This window comes from Crotalus tigris, unplaced genomic scaffold, assembly GCF_016545835.1.
Source record: "Crotalus tigris isolate CLP2741 ecotype Arizona unplaced genomic scaffold, ASM1654583v1 scf7180000024386.1433019, whole genome shotgun sequence".
Classification (NCBI taxonomy): Eukaryota; Metazoa; Chordata; class Lepidosauria; order Squamata; family Viperidae; genus Crotalus; species Crotalus tigris.
The window spans coordinates 407,254-429,162 of NW_024100556.1; the positions used below are offsets into that span (position 1 = coordinate 407,254).

At 36.4% G+C, this 21,909-nt stretch overlaps 1 protein-coding gene across 1 annotated transcript in view; it reads right to left on the bottom strand.

Moving 5' to 3' along the window:
* Positions 1 to 21,154, bottom strand: part of SHOC1 (shortage in chiasmata 1) — a 43,710-nt gene extending 22,556 nt beyond the window's left edge. Inside the window, exons 1-10 of the mRNA XM_039328980.1 lie at positions 21,147 to 21,154; positions 20,303 to 20,487; positions 15,675 to 15,837; positions 13,742 to 13,835; positions 12,153 to 12,306; positions 11,884 to 11,991; positions 10,849 to 10,966; positions 9,173 to 9,267; positions 7,755 to 7,997; positions 1,976 to 2,428 (exon numbers count right to left, since the gene is read on the bottom strand). Of these exons, the coding sequence (XP_039184914.1) occupies positions 1,976 to 2,428; positions 7,755 to 7,997; positions 9,173 to 9,267; positions 10,849 to 10,966; positions 11,884 to 11,991; positions 12,153 to 12,306; positions 13,742 to 13,835; positions 15,675 to 15,837; positions 20,303 to 20,487; positions 21,147 to 21,154 (1,621 nt within the window). The remainder of the gene's footprint in view (positions 1 to 1,975; positions 2,429 to 7,754; positions 7,998 to 9,172; positions 9,268 to 10,848; positions 10,967 to 11,883; positions 11,992 to 12,152; positions 12,307 to 13,741; positions 13,836 to 15,674; positions 15,838 to 20,302; positions 20,488 to 21,146) is intronic.
* Positions 21,155 to 21,909: the final 755 nt, after the last annotated feature.

Here is a 21,909-nt window from a genome sequence, read left to right on the forward strand (position 1 = left end):
AAAACCCAAAGGGAGTGGAAGGGTGATAACGGGAGGAACTATATTATCCTTCCATATTTTTGTGATAGTGGTACACGGAGCTATTGATTAACACACAATACCCCACCCTCAATCTAATCTGACATCCATTAGCCAAAGCATATACAAATTATATCTGTACCCCTTCACTGTATCAGCACATTTTGATTGATCTCTCTCAGTGTGTTTCTATCAGCAAGCACAATTTTTACAGCATTATTTAAGCCAAGGTTCATTTCATTGTACATTTAAATTACTTTGATTTTAAAGTAAAAATTAGAACCTCTGTAATATTACAGCTCAACCCAGAAAGCACTTGACTGCATGCTGCCCAGTTGTTCAGACTGTAATTTGATTCCTATTTTTTGCTTACTACTGTAGATATTCTCCCCAAGTGACCATTTGATGGGAACTGCGTGTAGCTTCCCAATATAGGCACACAGAGTAAAATGTGCATGTGCATAAACCACATAAAATATACTCCAATAACTAACTCTAAACGCTCTTAAGAATTACTGTTTGTTCAGATACTAGAAAATGCATTATTAGAGATGTTTAATTTTCCTTTCCCCATATAGATCAAAATGTTCCCTATGGCAGGGCTTTTCAACCTTTTCACCCACTGTACCACTTTTAGGATATGGCAACATCCGAGTACCACCAGTCGCCTAACAAGGTGTCAAAAACTTGATGACCCCCCCAAAAAAGTGATAAAGTACAGGTAGTCCTCAACTTACAATAGTTCACTTAATGACTGTTTGAAGTTACAATGGCACTGAAAAAAGTGCCCCCCAAGCCACAGCTGAGCAAGACACCTGCCTGCCCACCTGGTGTGCTCTTCCTCCTGTCCGAGGTTTTCATTGTTGTGAGCATTTCTGTTGAAGACTGGCAGTGGGGATGGGGTGCGGGGGTGTTTGGTTTTTATTCCCCCTGTCTGCTGGGTGGTTGCAGCAGGTTTTGGTCACTTCACATGCCCCTGGGACACTGTGACCGTCATAAATATGAATCAGTTGTCAAGCATCTGAATGTAAATCACAAGACCCTGGAGATGCTGCAACATTCCAGCTGATTGGCACTTCTTCTGGGCTCAGCAGAAGTGCCAGGATCAGCGCTGAGCTCCAGCCAGAGCCTGGTGCTGATCCTGGCGCTTCCGCTAAGCCCTGACAGCCCTGCAGCTCCAGCCATCTCTCGCTCAGGTTTGTGCGGTGCTGCCACCGGTTCAGCTCATTCCCTCCCCCGCTACCACTTTTCTAGGATGGTCGCGTACCACCTGCCAGGTGCCAATGTACCACAGGTGGTACCCGTACCAGTGGTTGAAAAGCCCTGCCCTATGGTAAGGGAGGCTAAAACATATAAGGAACGGTTGCTAGAATTGGGTATGTCTAGTTTAACGAAGAGAAGGACAAGGGGGGACATGATAGCAGTGTTCCAATATCTCAGGGGCTGCCATAAAGAAGAGGGAATTAAGCTATTTTCCAAAGCACCTGAAGGCAGGACAAGAAGCAAAGGGTGGAAACTAATCAAGGAGAGAAGCAACCTAGAACTAAGGAGAAACTTCCTGACAGTGAGAACAATTAATCAGTGGAACAGCTTGCCTCCAGAAGCAGTAAATGCTCCAACACTGGAAGTTTTTAAGAAGAGACTGGACAGCCATTGGTCCGAAATGGTGTAGGGTTTCCTGCCCGAGCAGGGGGTTGGACTAGATGACCTCCAAGGTCCCTTCCAACTTTACTACTACTACTATTATTATTATTATCTTATTAAGTACAGTACCCTAAATACTGTATTCCTACATTCCCATCTGATCCTTTCTGACCTCATTGGTTTACATGGGTAGTTCCTAATACAGTTGTAGTTTTTTTTTAAATCAGAAAAGAACATTTTAACCTAAGCTACGCTGTGCTTACAAACAGCCCATACACAAGATTTAAAAGCTAAAGAAAAGCAATAAAACTACCTTCTTCTTGAATATCCACATTATTTCCTTCCTCACTTTGGCTGATCACCTGTTTAGATCTCAGCATGATAAAATTACTCAAAAGATCAAAGTCATCTTTACATTTTCTAGGCTGTTCAGATAGAGCTGACTTATTGCTTCTTAATGTACTATTTGCTGAGATAGAGACTTTCTTGCAACTGACTAATTGATTGTTTTTTTCTACTTCATGGCTTTCAATCTGCACTGGCTTTTCAATTTCATTTTGTGATTTGGTTTGTTTGATATTATTTTCAGTAGATACATTGTTGTTGGCTGTAGAAATACCATACTGTAGTGAAGTAGGTGTCAGAGGTAGTAAAGAAAAAGTCTCATTTTTTTTAGGAGAATAAAAATCCTTGGTCCCAGTATAATGAGGGATACTGAAAATCTTCATGTTGCTGTCGCAGTAGGGATTCTTGTCATCAAGCCATTCTGAAAAGAAAACAAATATTCATCCATTATCTATGTATTTATTTTTCAGTTGAACACAGCTCAGTCAAAAACATATTATGAATTATTATGGGATATCACAATCAATCCAAACAGTTATTCGTATCCTTTGAAATTAGGATATACAGAAAATTCTTGCATAGGGACTGTTGCAAGCAGCAATTCAGTGGTTAACTGAAGTGGTTTGCAAATGAAACCGCAACAGCATTGTGGTCTTACTTCAGTTTTGCTTCCTCTTACAGCCCTGTGAAGGTCATAAATGCAAGGATTGTAAAGTTACTTTTTCATAATTGTGGTAACTGCAAATGGTTGCTAAACAAACTGTTGCTAAATGAGTACTAACCTGCAAAGCAATTGGTGTGATTAAGAGAACATAATTTTATTATTTAATCACATTTTTATAGCTGCCCATCTCACATGATGACTCTGGATGGTATAGATAATAAACAATCAAAATACATACAAAATACATAAAAAACCAATAAACAAGCATTTTAAAGTAAAAATAAAAATAAATAAAGAAGCAGAATAGTAGAAAACACACAAAGAGAGAATTATATTAACTGTCATATAGTTATCTAGCAAGCTCCATTGTATCATGGGATCCTCAAGATAATTGACAGAACTATATTTTAAAAGCTTTCTAGAAGGTCAACAATTTAAAATATTTTAGTAAAAGCACAAGCTTTCTGTAATATAGCTTTTCCAAGGAATTATTCATGTTATTAGAGTAGCTTTCACCAATCTGATTCCCATCCGATGCATTGGGCTATGTTCATTCCCAGTCAGCACACTATTTGTAGCCCAAGAAATTTGGATGGTGTTATTAACTTGACTATAATATCCCCTTTTATGTCTATGAATATTGTAACTATGGGGGATTAGAAATAGGGAATTCTACTTTTCCATACTATCAAAATGGTGTTACTGGATTACATCTCATTAAGGTCACTCTGAAAACAGAACTCTTTTTTTATGTGGAAAAAGCCTTTGTCAGCAAGATAAGAATGAAGGGAATTCATCTCCATTCCCAACACACTTTTGTACAAGTGGTCCTCACTTAACAATCATTTGAAGTTATGATGGCCTCAGAAAGGGTGCTTATAGCCTATGAAGCATTTTTGACTGGTTGCCAAGTGCCCCACAATCATGTGATCACCATTTGCAATTTTGGAGGTGAAGGAATCAGTGACCAGTCATTGAAGGGTGCAAATATGGCTGACTGCCTTTGCAGTGTTTATTGCCTTTTATACAGGTATTCCAAATAGCATAAAGTAACATGGCATCAGCATAGCAACAGCATTTCTATTGGTGAAACCCTTTGCCAATCCTTAAGAATATACCAGCTAGAAGGCCCCAGCGAGGGAGCAGTTTTCTGCCACATCCTGTTGATGTAACCTGTAAGCTGATATCATGTGAACCAGGTGATATCATGTACCAGCCTGGGGTATTTCCCTACATTGCCATGGTGATGTGAACGGATGAGATCATGTAGAGAGAAGAGGCATGCAGGCTTTGGAGGGGCAGTTTGCTGCTCACGACCTTTACCTGACCCCTATCTCTACATGGAAAGATCTGTTTTTACCAACACTTTTACAGAAGGACAATAATTGAACATTAGCTTTTTCTTTGATCTACTGATCAAAGCCTCTATTGAATACAAACAGAATAAAACCAGGGCTGCAAGCTATATGTTACCTTGAGATCTTTGATTATATTCTTTATACGCTGAATCGATGATTTAATACATAATAAAAAATAAAATGAAAAAAGCAGTAACAATCCCTCTTGCACCCTAATAATTTGTGTTCCAGAAAACAATATTGTCTATGGTCTAGGAAAAAACAATAAAGATTTATTTAAAAGACTGGAAGCCTTATATGGACTTTTTATTGAAACAGAAGATACTGAATTGATGATGCGTGGATTTGGAGATTAAAAAGTGTTAATGAGGAAGGAGAAAAACGAAGATGACAATTACTCAATGGAAAGGGACCTTGGAGTGGATGATCACTTGACTATGAGCCAACAGTGTGCAGCAGCAACTAAAAAAACTAATACAATCCTGGGTTGTATAAACAGAGGCATAGAATCAAAATCATGCAAAGTACTAATACTGCTTTATAAAACTCTAGTAAGACTACACCTGGAATACTGCAGCCAATTTTGGTCACCATATCACAAAAAAGAAGTTGAAAGTTTGGAAAAAAAATCAGAGAAAAGCAACTAAGATGATCAAAGGCCTGGAGGCTAAAACATACGAAGAATGGCTGCGGGACTTGGGGCTGGACTAGAAGACCTCCAGGGTCCCTTCCAGCTCTATTCTATTCTATTACATAGAAAGACAAACAAAATTTGAGGAAATAGTAAACATAGTAGCAAAAGGCAGAAATGCTAAAATAACAAAATCAGAAGGTGAAGAATTTGAGTAGCCTAGGAAAAAATAAACTTCATGGATTTTAGCTCAAATTTGACATTCCTGTTTTACAAATCTGTTTGAAAAGTGTTGCAACAAAGGTCCAGAGATGGTTGGCTCACTACAGGCTGAGCATTTCTGATCACAAAAGACAAAAACACAACAAAGCAGCAAATAGCTTTGGGGTTGAATGGTTGTGGTCTACTTTTCTTTTGTTCTGACGTTTTGCCAGCAGCTGTGGCGAGCATCTTCAGAGGCAGAGCGAGCTGCTTTGGGTGTATCTCCTAACAGATGACAGACAACTGAAATGGGATGAACAGACTTTGGAATTTAAACCAGATAAGATGTCTAATGAAGAGAAGGACTACGGGTGACATGATAGCAGTCTTCCAATATCTCAGGGGCTGCCACAAAGAAGAGGGGGTGAACCTCTTCTCCAAAGCACCAGAAGGCAGGACAAGAAGCAACGGGTGGAAACTAACCAAAGAGAGAAGCAACCTAGAACTAAGGAGAAACTTCCTGACAGTTAGAACAATTAACCAGTGGAACAACCTGCCTCCAGAAGTGGTGAATGCGCCAACACTGGAAGTTTTTAAGAAGAGACTGAACAGCCATTTGTCCGAAATGGTATAGGGTTTCCTGCCTGAGCAGGGGGTTGGACTAGATGACCTCCAAAGTCCCTTCCAACTTTATCATTATTATTATTATTATTATTATTATTATTATTATTATTATTATTATTATTATTATTATTATAAGAAGCAACGGATGGAAACTAATCAAGGAGAGAAGCATCCTGGAACTAAGGAGAAATTTCCTGACAGTGAGAACAATCAAGTTCAGAAGTTGTGGGGTGCTCGACCATGGAGGTTTTAAAATGAGATTGGACAACCATTTGCCTGAAATGGTATAGGGTCTCCTGCTTGAGGAGGGGGTTGGACTAGAACAGGGCTTTTCAACCTTTTCACTGATTGTACTACTTTTAGGATATGGCAATATTCGAGTACCACCTAGCAAGGTGTCAAAAACTTGATGACCAAAAAACAAAAAAACAAAAAAACAAAAAACCCAACCTGTTAAAGTTGCAATTGCACTGAAATGACTTATGACCATTTTTCATACTTATGACCATTGCAGCATGCCCAGGGTCATGTGATTTATATTTGGATGCTTGGCAACTGATTCATATTTATGATGGTCACAGTGTCCCAGGGTCATGTGATCCCCTTTTGCAATCTTTTGACAAGCAAAGTCAATGGCAGGGCTGCTGGTGGCCAAGTGCTGAGGCGGGACTTCCCTCCCTCCCTCCCTCCCTCTTTCTCATGCCCACCTCCTTCTGAAGGAAGAATTTGAACCCCCCCCCATATTTTCTCTCTTCCATATATTCATCAAATAAGGAAAAGCCTCCAGAGACAGAAAAGACAAACTGCTGAGTGAGCTAGCTTAAAAAGGCACATTCCCCTTTAAGAATTAGCTACTGGCTAGAAAGGAAAGTTAAGGAGTGCAGCCAGCACTTAAGGAAGAAAAAAATGTAGTAAGTATTGGCTGCCAGCTAAGGCAGTCTCCCCAAATGGCTCCATTCATAAGTAAAGGAATGCTACAGGCAAAATCCATTCAGGAGAAAAATACTTCAAAATCCGTTGCAGTAAAACTTACAGCTAACAATAGCAGAGCAATAGAAGCTAATGGGAGACATCAGCCATCAGCCAAATAGAAATTGCCAAACAGTCCTTAAGAACACAAAGCCCACATTGCACAAATCCCAGAACTTCAAAGTCACAAAAGCACATAAGAATCCTTCCACTCTCCATCTCCCTCCTTTCCTCCCTCCTCCGTGCCTCACCTCCAGCCATTGCTGCCTTGTTTCATTCCTCTTAGAGGGCGACCCCTCCCCCACTGCATTTCTTGCCTATTTGCTGCTGCCAGCACAGATGGCTGCCACAGCAGTTGTAGATTGGCTCATGGCCCCTGCTTGATTTCCTCTCCTCTCCCCCGCACCCCTCCTCCTCCTCCTCCTTCTTCTTTCCCTTTGGTGCAGATAGAGCTGATTCCCCCTCCTCCCAAGGCTGCTGCTTTTTTTCTCTTTCCCTCTCCCGCCCAAACTGCCTCCTTTTATAGCCTCTCCTATCTCCGTCCTCCTTTCTCATCGGGGAGGGTGAGCCAGAAGTGAGCCTGGGGCCTTTGCCTCACCCCAGCCACTCTGCAGCTCCAGAGGACTCTCTCATAGTAAGTCCTTGCCTGCACTGGCTCTTTCCCTCCCCGACTACACTTGGCTAGGCAGGGCTGCGTACCACCTGCCACTTGTTAATGTACCACAAGTGGTTCGCGTACCACAAGTGGTACGCGTACCACCGGTTCAAAAGCCCTGGACTAGAAGACCTCCAAGGCCCCTTCCAACTCTGTTGTTCTGTATTCTATATGTCCCAAGCACTCATAGTAGATACATTTGATAGTCTGTACACATGAACTTCTCAAATTGAGTTTAGGTATCTATCCAGTTCAATTTCAAGTTATCACAAGAAGCAAAAGAATTAAAATGAAAAGGATAAGACTTATTCAAATAAAAGAAGGGAGTAGTAGTTAAAAATATGCATGATCTTGACAGACTCATTTCTGTCATAAGTATAGTTAGCTATAGTTCCCAGGACAGTAGAGCAGACACAATATTGCCTCAAGCAGCATATTTCCAGCGCCAACATTCTCTATAATGATGCCATCATAGAATGTACTTGCATGCCGTACTACCTTTCCCATAGTGCCATAGCACTAATAGAATGCGGGGAGCTAGCATGCTCATCCCATATCTTCTAATATCTTTTAGACAAATTCATGTGGAAATGAAATATCTTATTTTCATTTAAAAAGAACTGAAATAAAATTTAAAATACTTACTGTCTAACTGGAAATTAGTAATTTTGGAAAAATCTTCAATATTCATATTATCAAGTCTTCTCTCATCATTTACATTTATGCTCAGTGCTTCTAAGACACACGGTACAGTCAGGTTTTCTCTTAAATTAATCCACTCATCTTCTTCCAAGAGTCCGGCAGTCATGGAATTTTCATGTATAGACAACTTTGTCTTCAGTTCTGTGACTGACAACTGTTGACATATAGCCATAGAAGTTTGAGGTACTGTAAAAAAATAAATGACATACAGTTTATTTTCATCCCTACGTTCCAGTTAAGTTATCATACATTTGTATCTGTGCATATTTAGCTGTCAAATATATCGTGCTGGTTATCCTCATGGGACTGAAAAGTTCCTGAATATAAACTCTTCCTTCTGAGAAATCACCACTATATTACTCAAAAGTAAATTTGAATGAGATCAATGGGTACATTGCAAGATGCAAATTTAAGTCTATAGCCTTAAGAAGCAAATCTTACTTAACTATCAGTAAGGCAATTGAATATACTTTGAAAATTATTTGGAAAAGATCTTTTGGATTGTACAGGAGCATAAGGTACCCAAATACAACACTGATTTAAGGCAGCCACATCTGTTTTGGGGCATCCTTGTAATCTTGAAAATAGATCTGTCTGCTTTAAGGAATTGGCCCATTAAAGGAGTGATCTTAAAAGAGCTCTGTCTGTTTCAAAATTAGGGAAAAGTGAGAAAAAAGATGTGGATGCTTCAAAGATATGCTGATTGCATTTTCCTGCATATTCTGAACCATGTCTTCTAAATAATTTTCCAAGTAGGTGCAGTTCTATTGACTACATTGATTACATACAACTTTCTCATTAAAATACATTTTAATAGAAAGAAAAACCTATTTAATGGCCAAGAGACAGATTTTCCAGTTTGTTATACTTATCTAAAGTATTATCTAATAAGCTTATTTAGGAAAACAGAAATTTGTTTCATACTCATATTAATCAATCTAGCTCAGTACTGTCAACACTGAAAATATTAGCAGTTTCTCTCCAAAGTTTCAAGGATATTTTTCAGAGTCTATTTCTGCCTGAAAGATGTCAAGGACCAAACCACATAGCATTCTCTATGCAAGCAAATGCTTATGGTTATTCATGGATTTGTTCTATCAATTCAAGATACAATAGTACTTAAAAATTTGTAAACTGTTTTGAACCTTTAATATTTCTGCATAAATATGACCTAAAAGATTATCAGTTTTCCACACAAGTGCTAAGACTACATGAAAAGACCCAGTCAAACAAATGAGTCAAAAACATTATACTTGTTCATTTATTTATTGGGGAAAATAATCCAAAGATACATATTTGTGTGTGCGCGAAAAGTATGTGAACCTTTACTAAATCTAAATTCAGAAATTGTACTTAATTACCTATTAGGAAAAGTGAAGTCATAGCATTCTGGTATTTCTCTGACTGCCACATAAGCCCTTCCAAATAGTTTGAAGTAGATTCTGTAATGAAATCACTAAGGGAAAAGAAAACAGGAAAAACATTAGGTTCTGTATCCTGTTTTCAGATAGACAAACAAACAGATAGATGTAAGTTAACATATAAATACTGTCTCTTTTCTACACCAATTTTTCATTTTTAGCAAACATAAACTCAGAAGAACTATAATTTTACACCAACACAGAAATTTTAATTTCTTTTTCCTCGTGCAGCTTGAATATCTCTAATAATTATTTAACAGAGTTGAAAGCAAAGAATCTACTCACTTACTAGAAGTATTTGGTTATTTTGCTAGAATGCAGGGTAGAAAATTATATGTGTGAGAAGAGAAAAATTAAGCTGCTATATCTTTTTGACCCACTAAACCAGTGGTTCTCAACCTTTCTAATGCTGCGACCCCATAATACAGTTCCCCATGTTGTGGTGACCCCGAATCACTTATACATCACCAGGTGCCAGGGGCGTGGCCAAAGAAAAGGGGGAAAAAATGGCGGACAGCCTTGTTTGGCGACCCCCGTGAAATGGTCGTTCGACCCCAAATAGGGTCCCGACCCACAGGTTGAGAACCACTGCACTAAACCAAAACGCAGTTCATTAGTCAATTACACAATCAGCAGTTGATCCCCTAGGCACAATAAGCCGTATACTGTATTCCTGTTGAAAATATTTTGTTGTTCCAGATCAGTCATGGTCATTGCTTAAAGAAATTATCAGCACATATTTGTGCTTAGAAAACAAAAACAGAGACTGTGTATTTCTTCAGAGGTTGCTGAACTCTAGTGACATTTAATAAATCAACCAGAACCATTTCAGGTGAATTTATAATAGGAGCTTTATGTATTTTTCAAACTAATATATTTACTTTCCTAAATATTTTTTCTATTTTTTTAAAAAAAAATTATAATAATTAGAAAGACCTTGTATGGTATAGTGGTTAAAGTGTTAGACTGATGCTTAGAGATGCAGTTCTGCTCTAGCTTCAGCTACAGAAGCTTACTGAGTGACTTTGGGCTACCTTCACTCTCTCAGCCCAACTTTGTCACAGTGCTGCGAGTATAGGAAAAAACAGGAGGAAGGAGAACGATATATATAAATAGCCTTGGGGTTTATGAAGTAAAGGTGGAAAATAATCTTAATAAATAAATTCAATATAATAGAAAAATAACTAACTAAACCTAACACTTGAAACGATTACCATCGAAATATAAACAAAAAAGCATATTTAATACACCCCCCCCACACACACACGTAAAATTACAATTAAATCACCTTCCTCTAAGGCAGTGGTTCTCAACTTTTCTAATGCCGCGACCCCATAATACAGTTCCCCATGTTGTGGTGACCCCCAACCACTTATACATCACCGGGTGCCAGGGGCGTGGCCAAAGAAAAGGGGGGAAAATGGCGGACAGCCTTGTTTGGCGACCCCCGTGAAATGGTCGTTCGACCCCAAATGGGGTCCCGACCCACAGGTTGAGAACCACTGCTCTAAGGAGGACTGAAACTAGAATGCAATGGGGGAAGCAGCATCGAAAGGTCTCATTCCCCCCCCCCCCAATGAGCAAATAAAATATAGTAAAGACAAAAATGCCCTTACCTTTTATTAATGGGAGAAACAGGTTCTGGTTTTAAGTGGACATACAATGAATTCATGTGCATATTTTCTTTCCTACATAGAGGAGTTAATGGCACCTCAAGTTCTCCAATGTAATTTACTGGCAATTTCAAAAAAAAAAAAAAAAAAGAAAAAGATTTTAAAGTACAATGGTTTCAGTATTTCTCAATATTAAGAATACAATAATCTGAAATACAGATGGAAGTAATTTGCATTTTAACCAGGCTTTGATGATAGTAATAAAACCAAGGAAGATACACTGTTTAACTTTTTTGACATCGATGACAAAACCTGCAGTGAAAAACTGCAAAAAAAAAAAAAAAAAAATACTTAGTACATGTATATACAATTCTTTTTTCCAGCATTAGAAAGACTAGTTTTTCAATTGCAGGAATGTGCTAGAGCAGTTTAGGAGGCAAAAGCCTTCAGCATGTAACTAATTAAAGTGTTGTCAATTTTCAGGCATCAGGGTAAGCAGACAGAGGGCACGAAATAACAGGAATGGGACAACTTGCCACAGCTGAATTGCCATGGCCGACTCGCCACGACCAGCACACCATGGGACAACTCACTGCGGGACAATTTAACAATTCTATTTAATTATTTAAAAGAAAATAAAAAATATTTTAATTTTTGCCATTCACATTTCATTCTGTCCTTCTTTTTGTATCCTTTCTTTAATGATTCTTTTCCATCATTTCTTTGATATTAGTGTAACTTTTGTCCCGCAACGAATTGTCCTATGGCGAGTTGGCCCACAGCAAGTTGGCCGCAGTAAATTGTCATAGAGTAGACCCATAAATAGCTAAGGTCACAGAGTGAGCTTGTTAACTTGTGATTACAGTAGCAGTTATTAGAAAAGTGCTGTGCTGCAGAGAAAAGCTGCTCAGGAAGAGATAATCAAGAAACCAATTGACTTTAAGGCTATGCCTTCTGGATGAAGAACACAAGGACAAAAAAGGAGAATATGTCCTCCTTTTGCTGGTTGTCCAGTAACCCTAGTACAGATGTACCTACTTGGATTGTTGAATTCTGGTAGATCTTTGCCCTGACTCGAATAAACCTCTTGAGTAAAGTAATGTTTTGAGCTCTTTATCATCTCCGGTATAATTGTCATGTTAAGTTCTGGAAAAGATATTAACACAAAACTGAATAATGTAATGTCCTTTCCCTAGAGAATATGCATAATGTTTAATTGCATTAGTAAAAGGAACAGAAATAAAATGTCAATGGGCAATGTGAAATATGAGAATTGGTGCCAAAATATAACACTTTGTAATTCTTACTTTCATTAGTTATTCTGACACATTCATTTTCATCTTCTAAAATTTCTGGAGTTATTTGTAATGAAGATTTTAGGGCTAAACATGTGAGAATCTCCTTATCCAGCTTTGCATTTGTTGCTTCACAGAATTGAAAATTAACAAGAAATAAAGGAATCTAGGAAAAAAGACAAGAACAATATCTGATACAATAGCTTGTAGATACAAAGTTTTTGTATTCTATCTAGTTTCTTAAGAGGTCAGCTCTTAGTAGCTTGTGGAAATACCCCATTGTGGAAGACACAAGAAATCTCTTATGCCAGATCTTTCTCATCTTTCTCATCCTGTCCAGAGCCCCACAGTTTTCTCAAATGGCCAAACTTTACCTCCAGGCACAACTGAGATATATACTGATATGATATCAGTGCACTTATCAATTGTCAACTAATAATTTTTCGCCCAGGCCTCTCATGCTCCTGCATTGTAGTGGCCTGCTCATATTATGATTAGCAATTTCTTCCACATAGAAGAAATGCCCCAAATCAGCCTCCAGATTATTGTTTTTCTGTCTTCATTGTTTAAACATAATCCCCTAATTTCTATTCTATATTTCATACTACTTGTGCAAGGGCATAGATTTTACTTTTATCATTGACCTGATACTGGCTGTTTTAATCTCTTAAGTTTGTTTCTTATTGTAGAGTACATTAAAAAGCATTGACCAACTATTTTGAGTGATTCTGAAAAGGCTGCTGAGGTTTTTTTCTATAATTTCTTCTGAAAGAAGCAGGATCTCTGAAAGAAGTGGCAATCTCGCTTTCTGGAAAAAATTACCTACTGATATCAAGTTGGCCATCAATTTATTAAAATTTTGGAAAGTGCTAAAAACGGTATTTTCCCAACTTACTCTTAAGAATCTAAAATTGTTTGTGGTGCAGGGACATTTTTTAACATCTTTGTTAACGATGGGGTCGATTGATTCATTTTTAAAGATATTAATATACCATATAAATCACCTAGGATTTAAGTAGGTTAAATGTTGTGAACTAAATAAAAATATTTTCTTATTTAAGAAAATAATAAATTATTTAAATAATATTGTCACCCACTGTATGCTTCCCCCTCCAAAAACATTTTAATATATGTTAAAAACTTGCAGACTTTTAGAAAACTCTTTATTAACTAGACTATACTGAGATCTTTACTGAAGTAGAAATATTCCACTGAATACAGAAGAACAATAGCTTTGGAAACTATTGATAACAGTTCATTAAATATTAATAGGCCAGGACATTTGCACAGCACTCCATATCAGGAAAATAGGTAGCTATTTCCCATGTTGATCAAATATTGCTCGTATAAGAATTTAAAAGTACCACCCTAACAAGCTTTGAAATAACCTGGTGCTAAATAAAAGTATCCAGTTTTTGAGATGTCTGTAATCCAATACTTTTTAAAATAAACTTGATTAAAGAACACTTTGTGAGAATGTTGTTTTCTGTTGTCATAGTTTGTCAGTATTTTCTTTTACATTTCTGTGAAAAATTTAATTTATAATAGAACTGCAAAGTGATTTGATACACTCTGCATAATTTATTGAATCATTCTTGTACCTCTTCATCCTTTAAAGAAACTTTGCAGAAATCTTCACTTAATTCCATCCCTTTTTCTTGAGGTGTCACACTCCTTCTGAAAGTCAAGCACTCCCTTTTAAAATGAAAACACAAGCATATACTTTGTATTAGGTATTATTTGCTTCAACAATAATATAGTAATATAGAGGCATGTTTTCAACTTGTAAAACCCTAAAATCTGTTCTAATCTGGAGAATGAGTTTTAATTACTTCCAGGTTGGAAAATCATGATTAATAATAATTATATATATATATATATATATATATATATATATATATATATATATATATATATATATATATATATATATATATATATATACACACACACACCATCCAACTATGCTTAAGACTGCTGGTTTGGAGGAAGGAGGAATTTTTCAAAATTCGTACTTCATTAAATATTTCTTTTCAGGGGAAATACAATAAGTTTATTTCATACGAAGTAAGCAAAACATGAGGAATGAGGAAAAAACAAAACAAGTTTTTAGAAGTATTTACTTCCAAAATGTAAGGTACACACTATGTTAAAAATCCTAACATTCATTATTAGGCATCTTAAATATTTGACTAACACAAACCAGCAATATATATCAGAAATATTTTGAGGCTACTTTTAGATTCAGCAGTAACAGGATAAGAAAACAATCTGAGTTAATCAGAATAATACTCTTTGTATTAAATATATGCAGTCTCAGTTATATATAAGTGAAGACATGTTGAAAAATAAATGTGGAGCATGTCAGCATGATGTTATTGAATATTTTTTATTTATCAAAGTTATCTATCTTCCTCAAAGGGGATTAGAAGATGATTTCATTTTAATAATTTAGAAAACATTTTCCATATATTAACACCAAAAAGTGAAAGATTAAGGCGGTAATACTTTAACTGAATAGTATAATGTCCAAAGCATTTTAGTGAAGCTGTTCTCTAGGAATGTTAAAATATATCTTAATTGTTAAGGCAACATGTATTTCATTAAATAAATGTTCCATAAATTTGAAGAATAATAGGTTAATGAACTTTTAAATTATATCCCAGGCACACTTGTCTGTGAACAACTCAGAAGCTAGTTCATCTTCTTAAGTTTTAAAAATCAAGTATTTCCTCTTTCCTTCATGTACAGTTGCACACTGTAATTTTGCTTCCTATAATAAACTAGAAATTCACTGATAATTAGTTACAGTTTTGAATCTGAATCTATCTATTCATCCATTAAAGTTAGCACATTCCACTCAAATCACAACTTGAAAATAAGCTTCTTAGGGATGAATGGGTCATTTGTATATAGAAGTTTTTCATTGCTTGGTACTTTTAGATATGTCAAACAGCATTTTCCATCATCCCCAATCAGCATTGCTACTAATAGTATTGGGTGGGCATCAAATTAGGGTCTGAAATGCAACCAACAACTAATTAATGTGCCTTCAGTTTTTTTTTCTCTTTGGCTCCTCTTGTTAATAAATGTGGATAAGACAAAAATAAGTATTTTGTTAATATTTTCCCCCCAATCTTGGGATTCCCAAAAAGACAGATAATGAAGCTCTGGCTGAAAATGACTTCTTCAAGAGTCACACATAAGCACTGTTGCATTCTTGAGCCACTGAATTTTTGCATTGGGAGCCACTGAATAGAATGAATATATAAAAAAATGGCAATAGTCTCACACTACCATGCAGCATATTTACAATAGTTCTCTATAATTTTAGTTTATTGTTCCATGTTAGCACAAGCCACTATGTAAAACTACAGTATAGCTATTATAACTAATAAGTCACAAACATTTATCAAAGTGATGTCCTACTTTGCCATAAGTAACCATTAAAATGTGCAGAAATAAAATCAAAAACAAAAATTAAGATAATAATCATATACAACCTTTATTGCATCTCATTTAGTAGCGCAATACCTCAATATGTCTTCTTCTATGAAACTGTCACCTTTAAAATTTAAAAGGGGATCTTGTACTTGGAAAACACTTAGCCGACTCAAGAGTGTTTGCAGAGTAGGTAGACGTTTAGCAGACTGTGTCAAATTATTAGTGAAAACAAGTTCTTCTTCAATATATAAACCTTAATAATATAACAATGAAAAATATCAATGTGACACCTTTATCAATCATTTTGCATGTATCTGTGAACTATTTATAGTGGCTGCAGTTTTAGGTATTTTGGACACGTTACATAACTTATTAATTCCTGTAGTTAAAAATTACCACATTTTCAGAGATACAAAATTACAATCAAAATGTATTTACTTTCAGGAACGATTAATTAACATTTATGAGCACATGGCAGATATTAAATATTCCTGTTCCTCAAAATTATTTTGTTTGAAAGAATTATGATACTAATTCTGTGAGTCCAAAGGAGGCTTTACACTTGTTTTTCTCAGACAGGAGTGCTCAGTACAGCATGGCAAACAGATTTGGGAGAGAATTTTCACAGATGTTTGCAATGTTGTCTGATGATTTGCTGCTCCAAGAAAACAAAAAGATCTTTTTAGTCTGCTGAAATCTTTTGCATGAGAGTTTCCTTTTCTCTCTTTTTTTTCCTTGCTAGTCACATGTATCCATTTTCCTTTAATTTTAAAAAAGATTAAATTAATCATTATCAAATTATCATTCAAAACTATTTTTTTCTCCTTAACACCTGGCAGTGGCACTACTGCACTAAGACTAGGCAAAAGTCATATTCCTATTAAAACCAATGGATTCCTCAGACAGTAGATTTAACACACTATCCTCCAATCCTCCAAGCAGCACAAAGTATACCAGCATGAACATGCTGGCCTTTATTCTTTCTTGTTAATGAAGGCAATGAGTAGTGCGATCTGAACGGTTTAGCATAGACCAAGTTGAAGTGCAGCAATTGGCAAACAAAACATACACCGTTCCCCCAAATATGAATTGGAGTTGGGGGAAGAATCAAATTTAGAGTGATAGATTTAGCCAACCATCAGAACTTGATCTGCAAGGTATGTTGAGAGTTTCTGATCCTGCTTTAGTGTATTGGGAAGCCTTCACCCATCCCATGTATCAGTTTTTGCCTCTAAAACCTCACCTCCATGAGGCATGGAGGAAAACTAATAAAGGAGGTTCCTTCTTTTTTTTAGTGGGAAATTCCTCATCCATATGGCTGCCTGCATCCCATTCAATATGCTACATGGGGGTACTGAGAGTTAAGATTACTTCAGTCATATTCTTTCCTCAGAACCTCAGTAAAAAAAAGTATTTTTTCCCTCAGGGAAAAAAGTATCTAATCTTGGTCTGAGGATGAAAGGAAATCTGTACCACATTGGCTTATCTTTTGAGATTGATTAAGATAGCATCTTCAAGTCAACATGCAGATATGGTCAAAGCAGGATGAGTCAGCAAAGTTACTTCAACAGTATAAGCCAGGGATAGTCAACCTTTTTATACCTACCGCCCACTTTTGTATCTCTGTTAATAGTAAAATTTTCTAACTGCCCACCGGTTCCACAGTAATGGTAATTTATAAAGTAGGGAAGTAACTTTACTTTATAAAATTTATAAAGCAGAGTTACAGCAAGTTAAAGCATATAATAATAATTACTTACCAAATACTTTATGTCGGACTTTCGCTAAGTTTGGCAGAATAAATCTTTATAAAACAACTTACTGTAGTTAAATCTATCTTTTTATTTATACTTTGCATGCATAGAAGCATGAAGTCTGATGAAATTACATTTAATTAATTAAATTATTAATGAGATCCTTGAGGCTGATGCTGTGAAACTAAATACTGGATATCTGGCTCAATTTTTGTAAGGAACAAACGAAGGTCTTCTCTTTCGGAAATATTCGGCGGTTTCTTTCTTTGGTCATAATATGATTAATAGCACTAAAGCCTGATTCCACAAGATATGAGGTAGGGAAAGGTATCAATAAACTGAATATCATTTTCCACATATTTGGATATAACACAGGCATTTTTTTACTTTGCCATAGGTTTTCATATCCACCACTATCAAATTTATGTTTACTTTCTTCATCATATCTAATTTCTAACAGTTCTTCTTGGCAAGTTGTATCAGCCTCTTCAATATTTGCGGTAAAAGGATTTTTCATCCAGTCATACACCTTCAATTTCAAAATATCTTCAAATCATTTTTCCATGTCCAATTTAAGTTCGTTGAGGTGGCTACTGAATCTGTCAATATACTCTGGAGTTACATCATCTTTTATAGATAATAATTCAGGAAACTGATGAAATCCTCTCTTCAATAGATTATAACGAAGTAGTTCAAGTTTGTCAATAAATAATGACACAATACTTTGACAACCTATAAGTGTTTTGTTAGCTCCTTGAAGCTGCAAATTGACATCATGAAATCTCTTGAAAATATCTGCCAAATAAAAGGCATCATTCTTTACTGTTTTTAACTGTTGACACAGATTGGTCTCATTATTACTTTCAAAAAATTGTATGACACTATCATATAATGCTACAAAATGAGCCAAAGATGTACCCTTTGACAGCCACCGAACTTGTGTGTGCAAAAGTAACGTAATAAAATCTTCATTATTGTCCTGACAAAGCTGTCGAAACATTCTATCATTTTTTGCATTGGATTTGATCTTGTTTATGGCTTGAATTATTATAGTTAATGATGAATGGAGACTTGTACTTAGATGTTTTCCTACAAGATGTTGTCTGTGCACCACACAATGAATACATAAAATATTTGGCACTTCTTCCTTCAAATAAGCAACAAATCCACGATAGCAACCTACCATTGATGGTGCTCCATCAGTAGGCATGCAACAATATTATTCAAAGGAATATTATTTTTTGTAAAGTATGATTTCACAGTATTAAATATAGATAATCCTCTTGTATCTGTAATGAGATTTATTGCGAATAGCATTTCTTCTTGTAATGTATTGTTTTCATCAAAATAACATACATATGCTATCAATAAAGCATTATTATCTGCAAGAGTAGACTCGTCCAATTGCATGGAAAATGAAGAGTTTTGGAGAATACTTATCAGTTTTTTTTCAACATTAACTGCCATTTCTTCAATTCGTTGCTTTACTGTGCTATCGCTTAGGGCAACGTTTTTAAAATTTCAGGTATATCCTGATGCATTACTGTTGAGATAAATTCTTTTATAGAGGGTATTATTACAGTTTCTCCAATATTATAGCTTTTACCACTTTTTGCAATTAATTGTGAAATGTGATGTGGCAATCCATCTTCGTTTGCTGAATGTTGTTTCTTAAATGATGCAACGATTGTTGAACGATTTTGAATTTTTTTATATATTTCCTGAAAATATTCAATGGGCTTGTCATCATTTGGATCAGTGGTTCTCAACCTGTGGGTCAGGACCCCATTTGGGGTCGAACGACCATTTCACGGGGGTCGCCAAACAAGGCTGTCTGCCATTTTTTTCTCCCTTTTCTTTGGCCATGCCCCTGGCACCCGGTGATGTATAAGTGGTTGGGGGTCACCACAACATGGGGAACTGTATTATGGGGTCGCGGCATTAGAAAGGTTGAGAACCATTGATTTGGATGCTTTGTAGAAACATGTTCTCGCAATCGACTTGGCTTCATTGCCTCATTGGATAATGTTTTATGACATTGGCTGTTGTTTATTTACAACAGATTCTATGAAACCTATTTTCAGATACTCTGGCAAATAGCCACGAGCGTATTTCTTTTTTTGAGACATGGACTCACAATATTTTGTTTGAAGCTGTAGGCACGTGCTCACTCTCACAAATCTAATTGCGTACTGACCAGTTTGACCACAAACAAAAGAGCCTGTGCCATGTATTGTCATCTGCGCATGTCTCTCACGCATTGTGGATTGGGTTTGGGGGGGCGCCGGCTATCAGCTCTGCTTGTCTGTTACAGCTGGGTGGTGTGGGGGGAGATGCACGAGCTATTCTGAGATGAAGTTCTTTTGTTTGCGGTCGCACTATAACGCCATTTAGTTTCACTTATGTAACGTGAACTAAACTTATGCACGGGCGATACAAATAGTATATTTTCAGAAATTTAAATTGTCATGGGGAATTTTATGAAAACCTAATGAAAATGCTTTTAAATAATGCTATGAAAATTTTTTTAAAAGTCAATTAAATTAAAAAAAAGGAAAGTACTTCAGTATCGGACAAAACCCTTACTGCCCACCATGAAAGCTGGAACGCCCACTAGTGGGCGGTAGGGACCAGGTTGACTACCTCTGGTATAAGCTTTTGAATTAATACAATGTTTCTCCCCACGCTCAGACCTACACACTTTAAGAGTATTATATCTTGAGTGTACATTTAATTAATTCTATTAGAAAAAGCCTCAGCAGGCTCTCATTGTGTATTTCCAACCAAGAACAATAATCACAATAGTCACAAAATAATAGTGTCCTCTAATGACAAGAGTAGAATGTGACTCTAATTTTACTTCAGGGGGAGAAAAAAGTATCAGGCATGTACAATTTTGTAATTGTGTGCCACGCCACAGTAGTTTAGAAGTCTTGGACGTATGAAATATGGAATGCAATTTACCTTCTTTAAGTGCAACTGGAAAATAATCCAGCTGCAGTCGATTTCTATCAGCTAGTTCCTCTTTGTCAAGTTCCTCTTTCATAAGCATATAATCTTCTGTACTAAACTGAGAACAAGGATTTGAACTTGGAATAATTTCAAAATCTTCACTAGGAGTATGGAAGGCAGTATTTGAAATGGGTTTCCTGAATAGTGAAAAGTTAAAATATTTTAGTCCATGAAATATATTAACGATCTGTACTGGTTACTTATTTCTGATAGATTTGCAAAGTGCTGTGACAGTTAGTTACTTACCTAGCTACTTCATAATAATAACATCTATTACATCCCAGTAAAGACAGAATCCGGACTTATATAAAGACTTTATGCCAATTCAAAAATAGTTCCAGTCTCTGTGGTCCCACAACATTGGCTGTGCTCAGCATTTCAATCAATTTATTTTTGGCTGGTCAAATGTTTAACTCAAATTGTCCAAATATCTGTCTCTTTTTACCTTCCCTTGGTAGGTATAAAATAGCAATGGTGCAAAATATTAGGTTGTTTGGTTTTTTAAAATATTTTTCCCTTTTATGAGAAGTAGATGGGCTTAATGAAATTTTGATTATTCCAGTTGAGGAACAGTAATATTTTTATGGAAGAGCCTATACAAAAGTTCTAGTTTTGTAACTTAAAAAGAATGTGCTTTATGGAAAACATGTCACCTTTGCTCCCCCACCCTAGCCAGTGCTATAGCCTATACCCATGTTGAAAGAAATTAGGAAAAGAATATAAGTGCAGAGCTGATGACATAGTATCATTCCATTTTCACAATTCTCAGCAGGCTTTTAATAATTGGTAAACAAACCTTTTCATCCCACTACTGAGAGCCAGTTTGGTATAGTGGTTAGAACATCAGGCTAGAAACTGGGAGACTCTTAGTTCTAGTTTTATCTTAGATAGAAAGCCAGCTGGGTGACTTTGTGCCAACCGCTTTCTTTCATCTCTACGGAGGAGGCTATGGCAATCCTGCTAAGAAAACTGCTATGCAGATTTTAATAGATATTCTTTGTATCATTGGATATTAAACTGAAGGCACCTCATTTATAGAATAGAATAGAATAGAATAGAATGATAACTATATTGCCACTTTGAATGTACACTAATCCACATACATTAAAATGAAATTTCATTGCATACAGCTCTCAAAGGATCACCGCCTCTGATATACATTACATAAATATGACAAAAATAAATAAATACAGAATTATGCATATATCCACATATGTTATATGACACAGAGAAACAACAGTCTAGTTCGGGTTATGCATGCATGTGCATGGCAAGAAAAACGAATCTTGTGAGTTTACCAGACGGATGGCCTAGGGAACAAAGCTATTACAGAGTCGGGTAGTCCTGCTAGAAATACTTTGAAACCTCCTCCCAGAGGGGAGCAACAGAAAAAAGACCATAAAGTGGGTGTGTGGAGTCTCTAACAATGCTCTGAGCTTTAAGCACATAGCGCTTATAAGCAGCATCCTGAATACCAGGAAGCGAGCTTCCTATGATCTTCTTGGCTATCCTTACCAGTCTCTGTATGGACTTTCTATCTGAGGCACTGCTGCCACCAA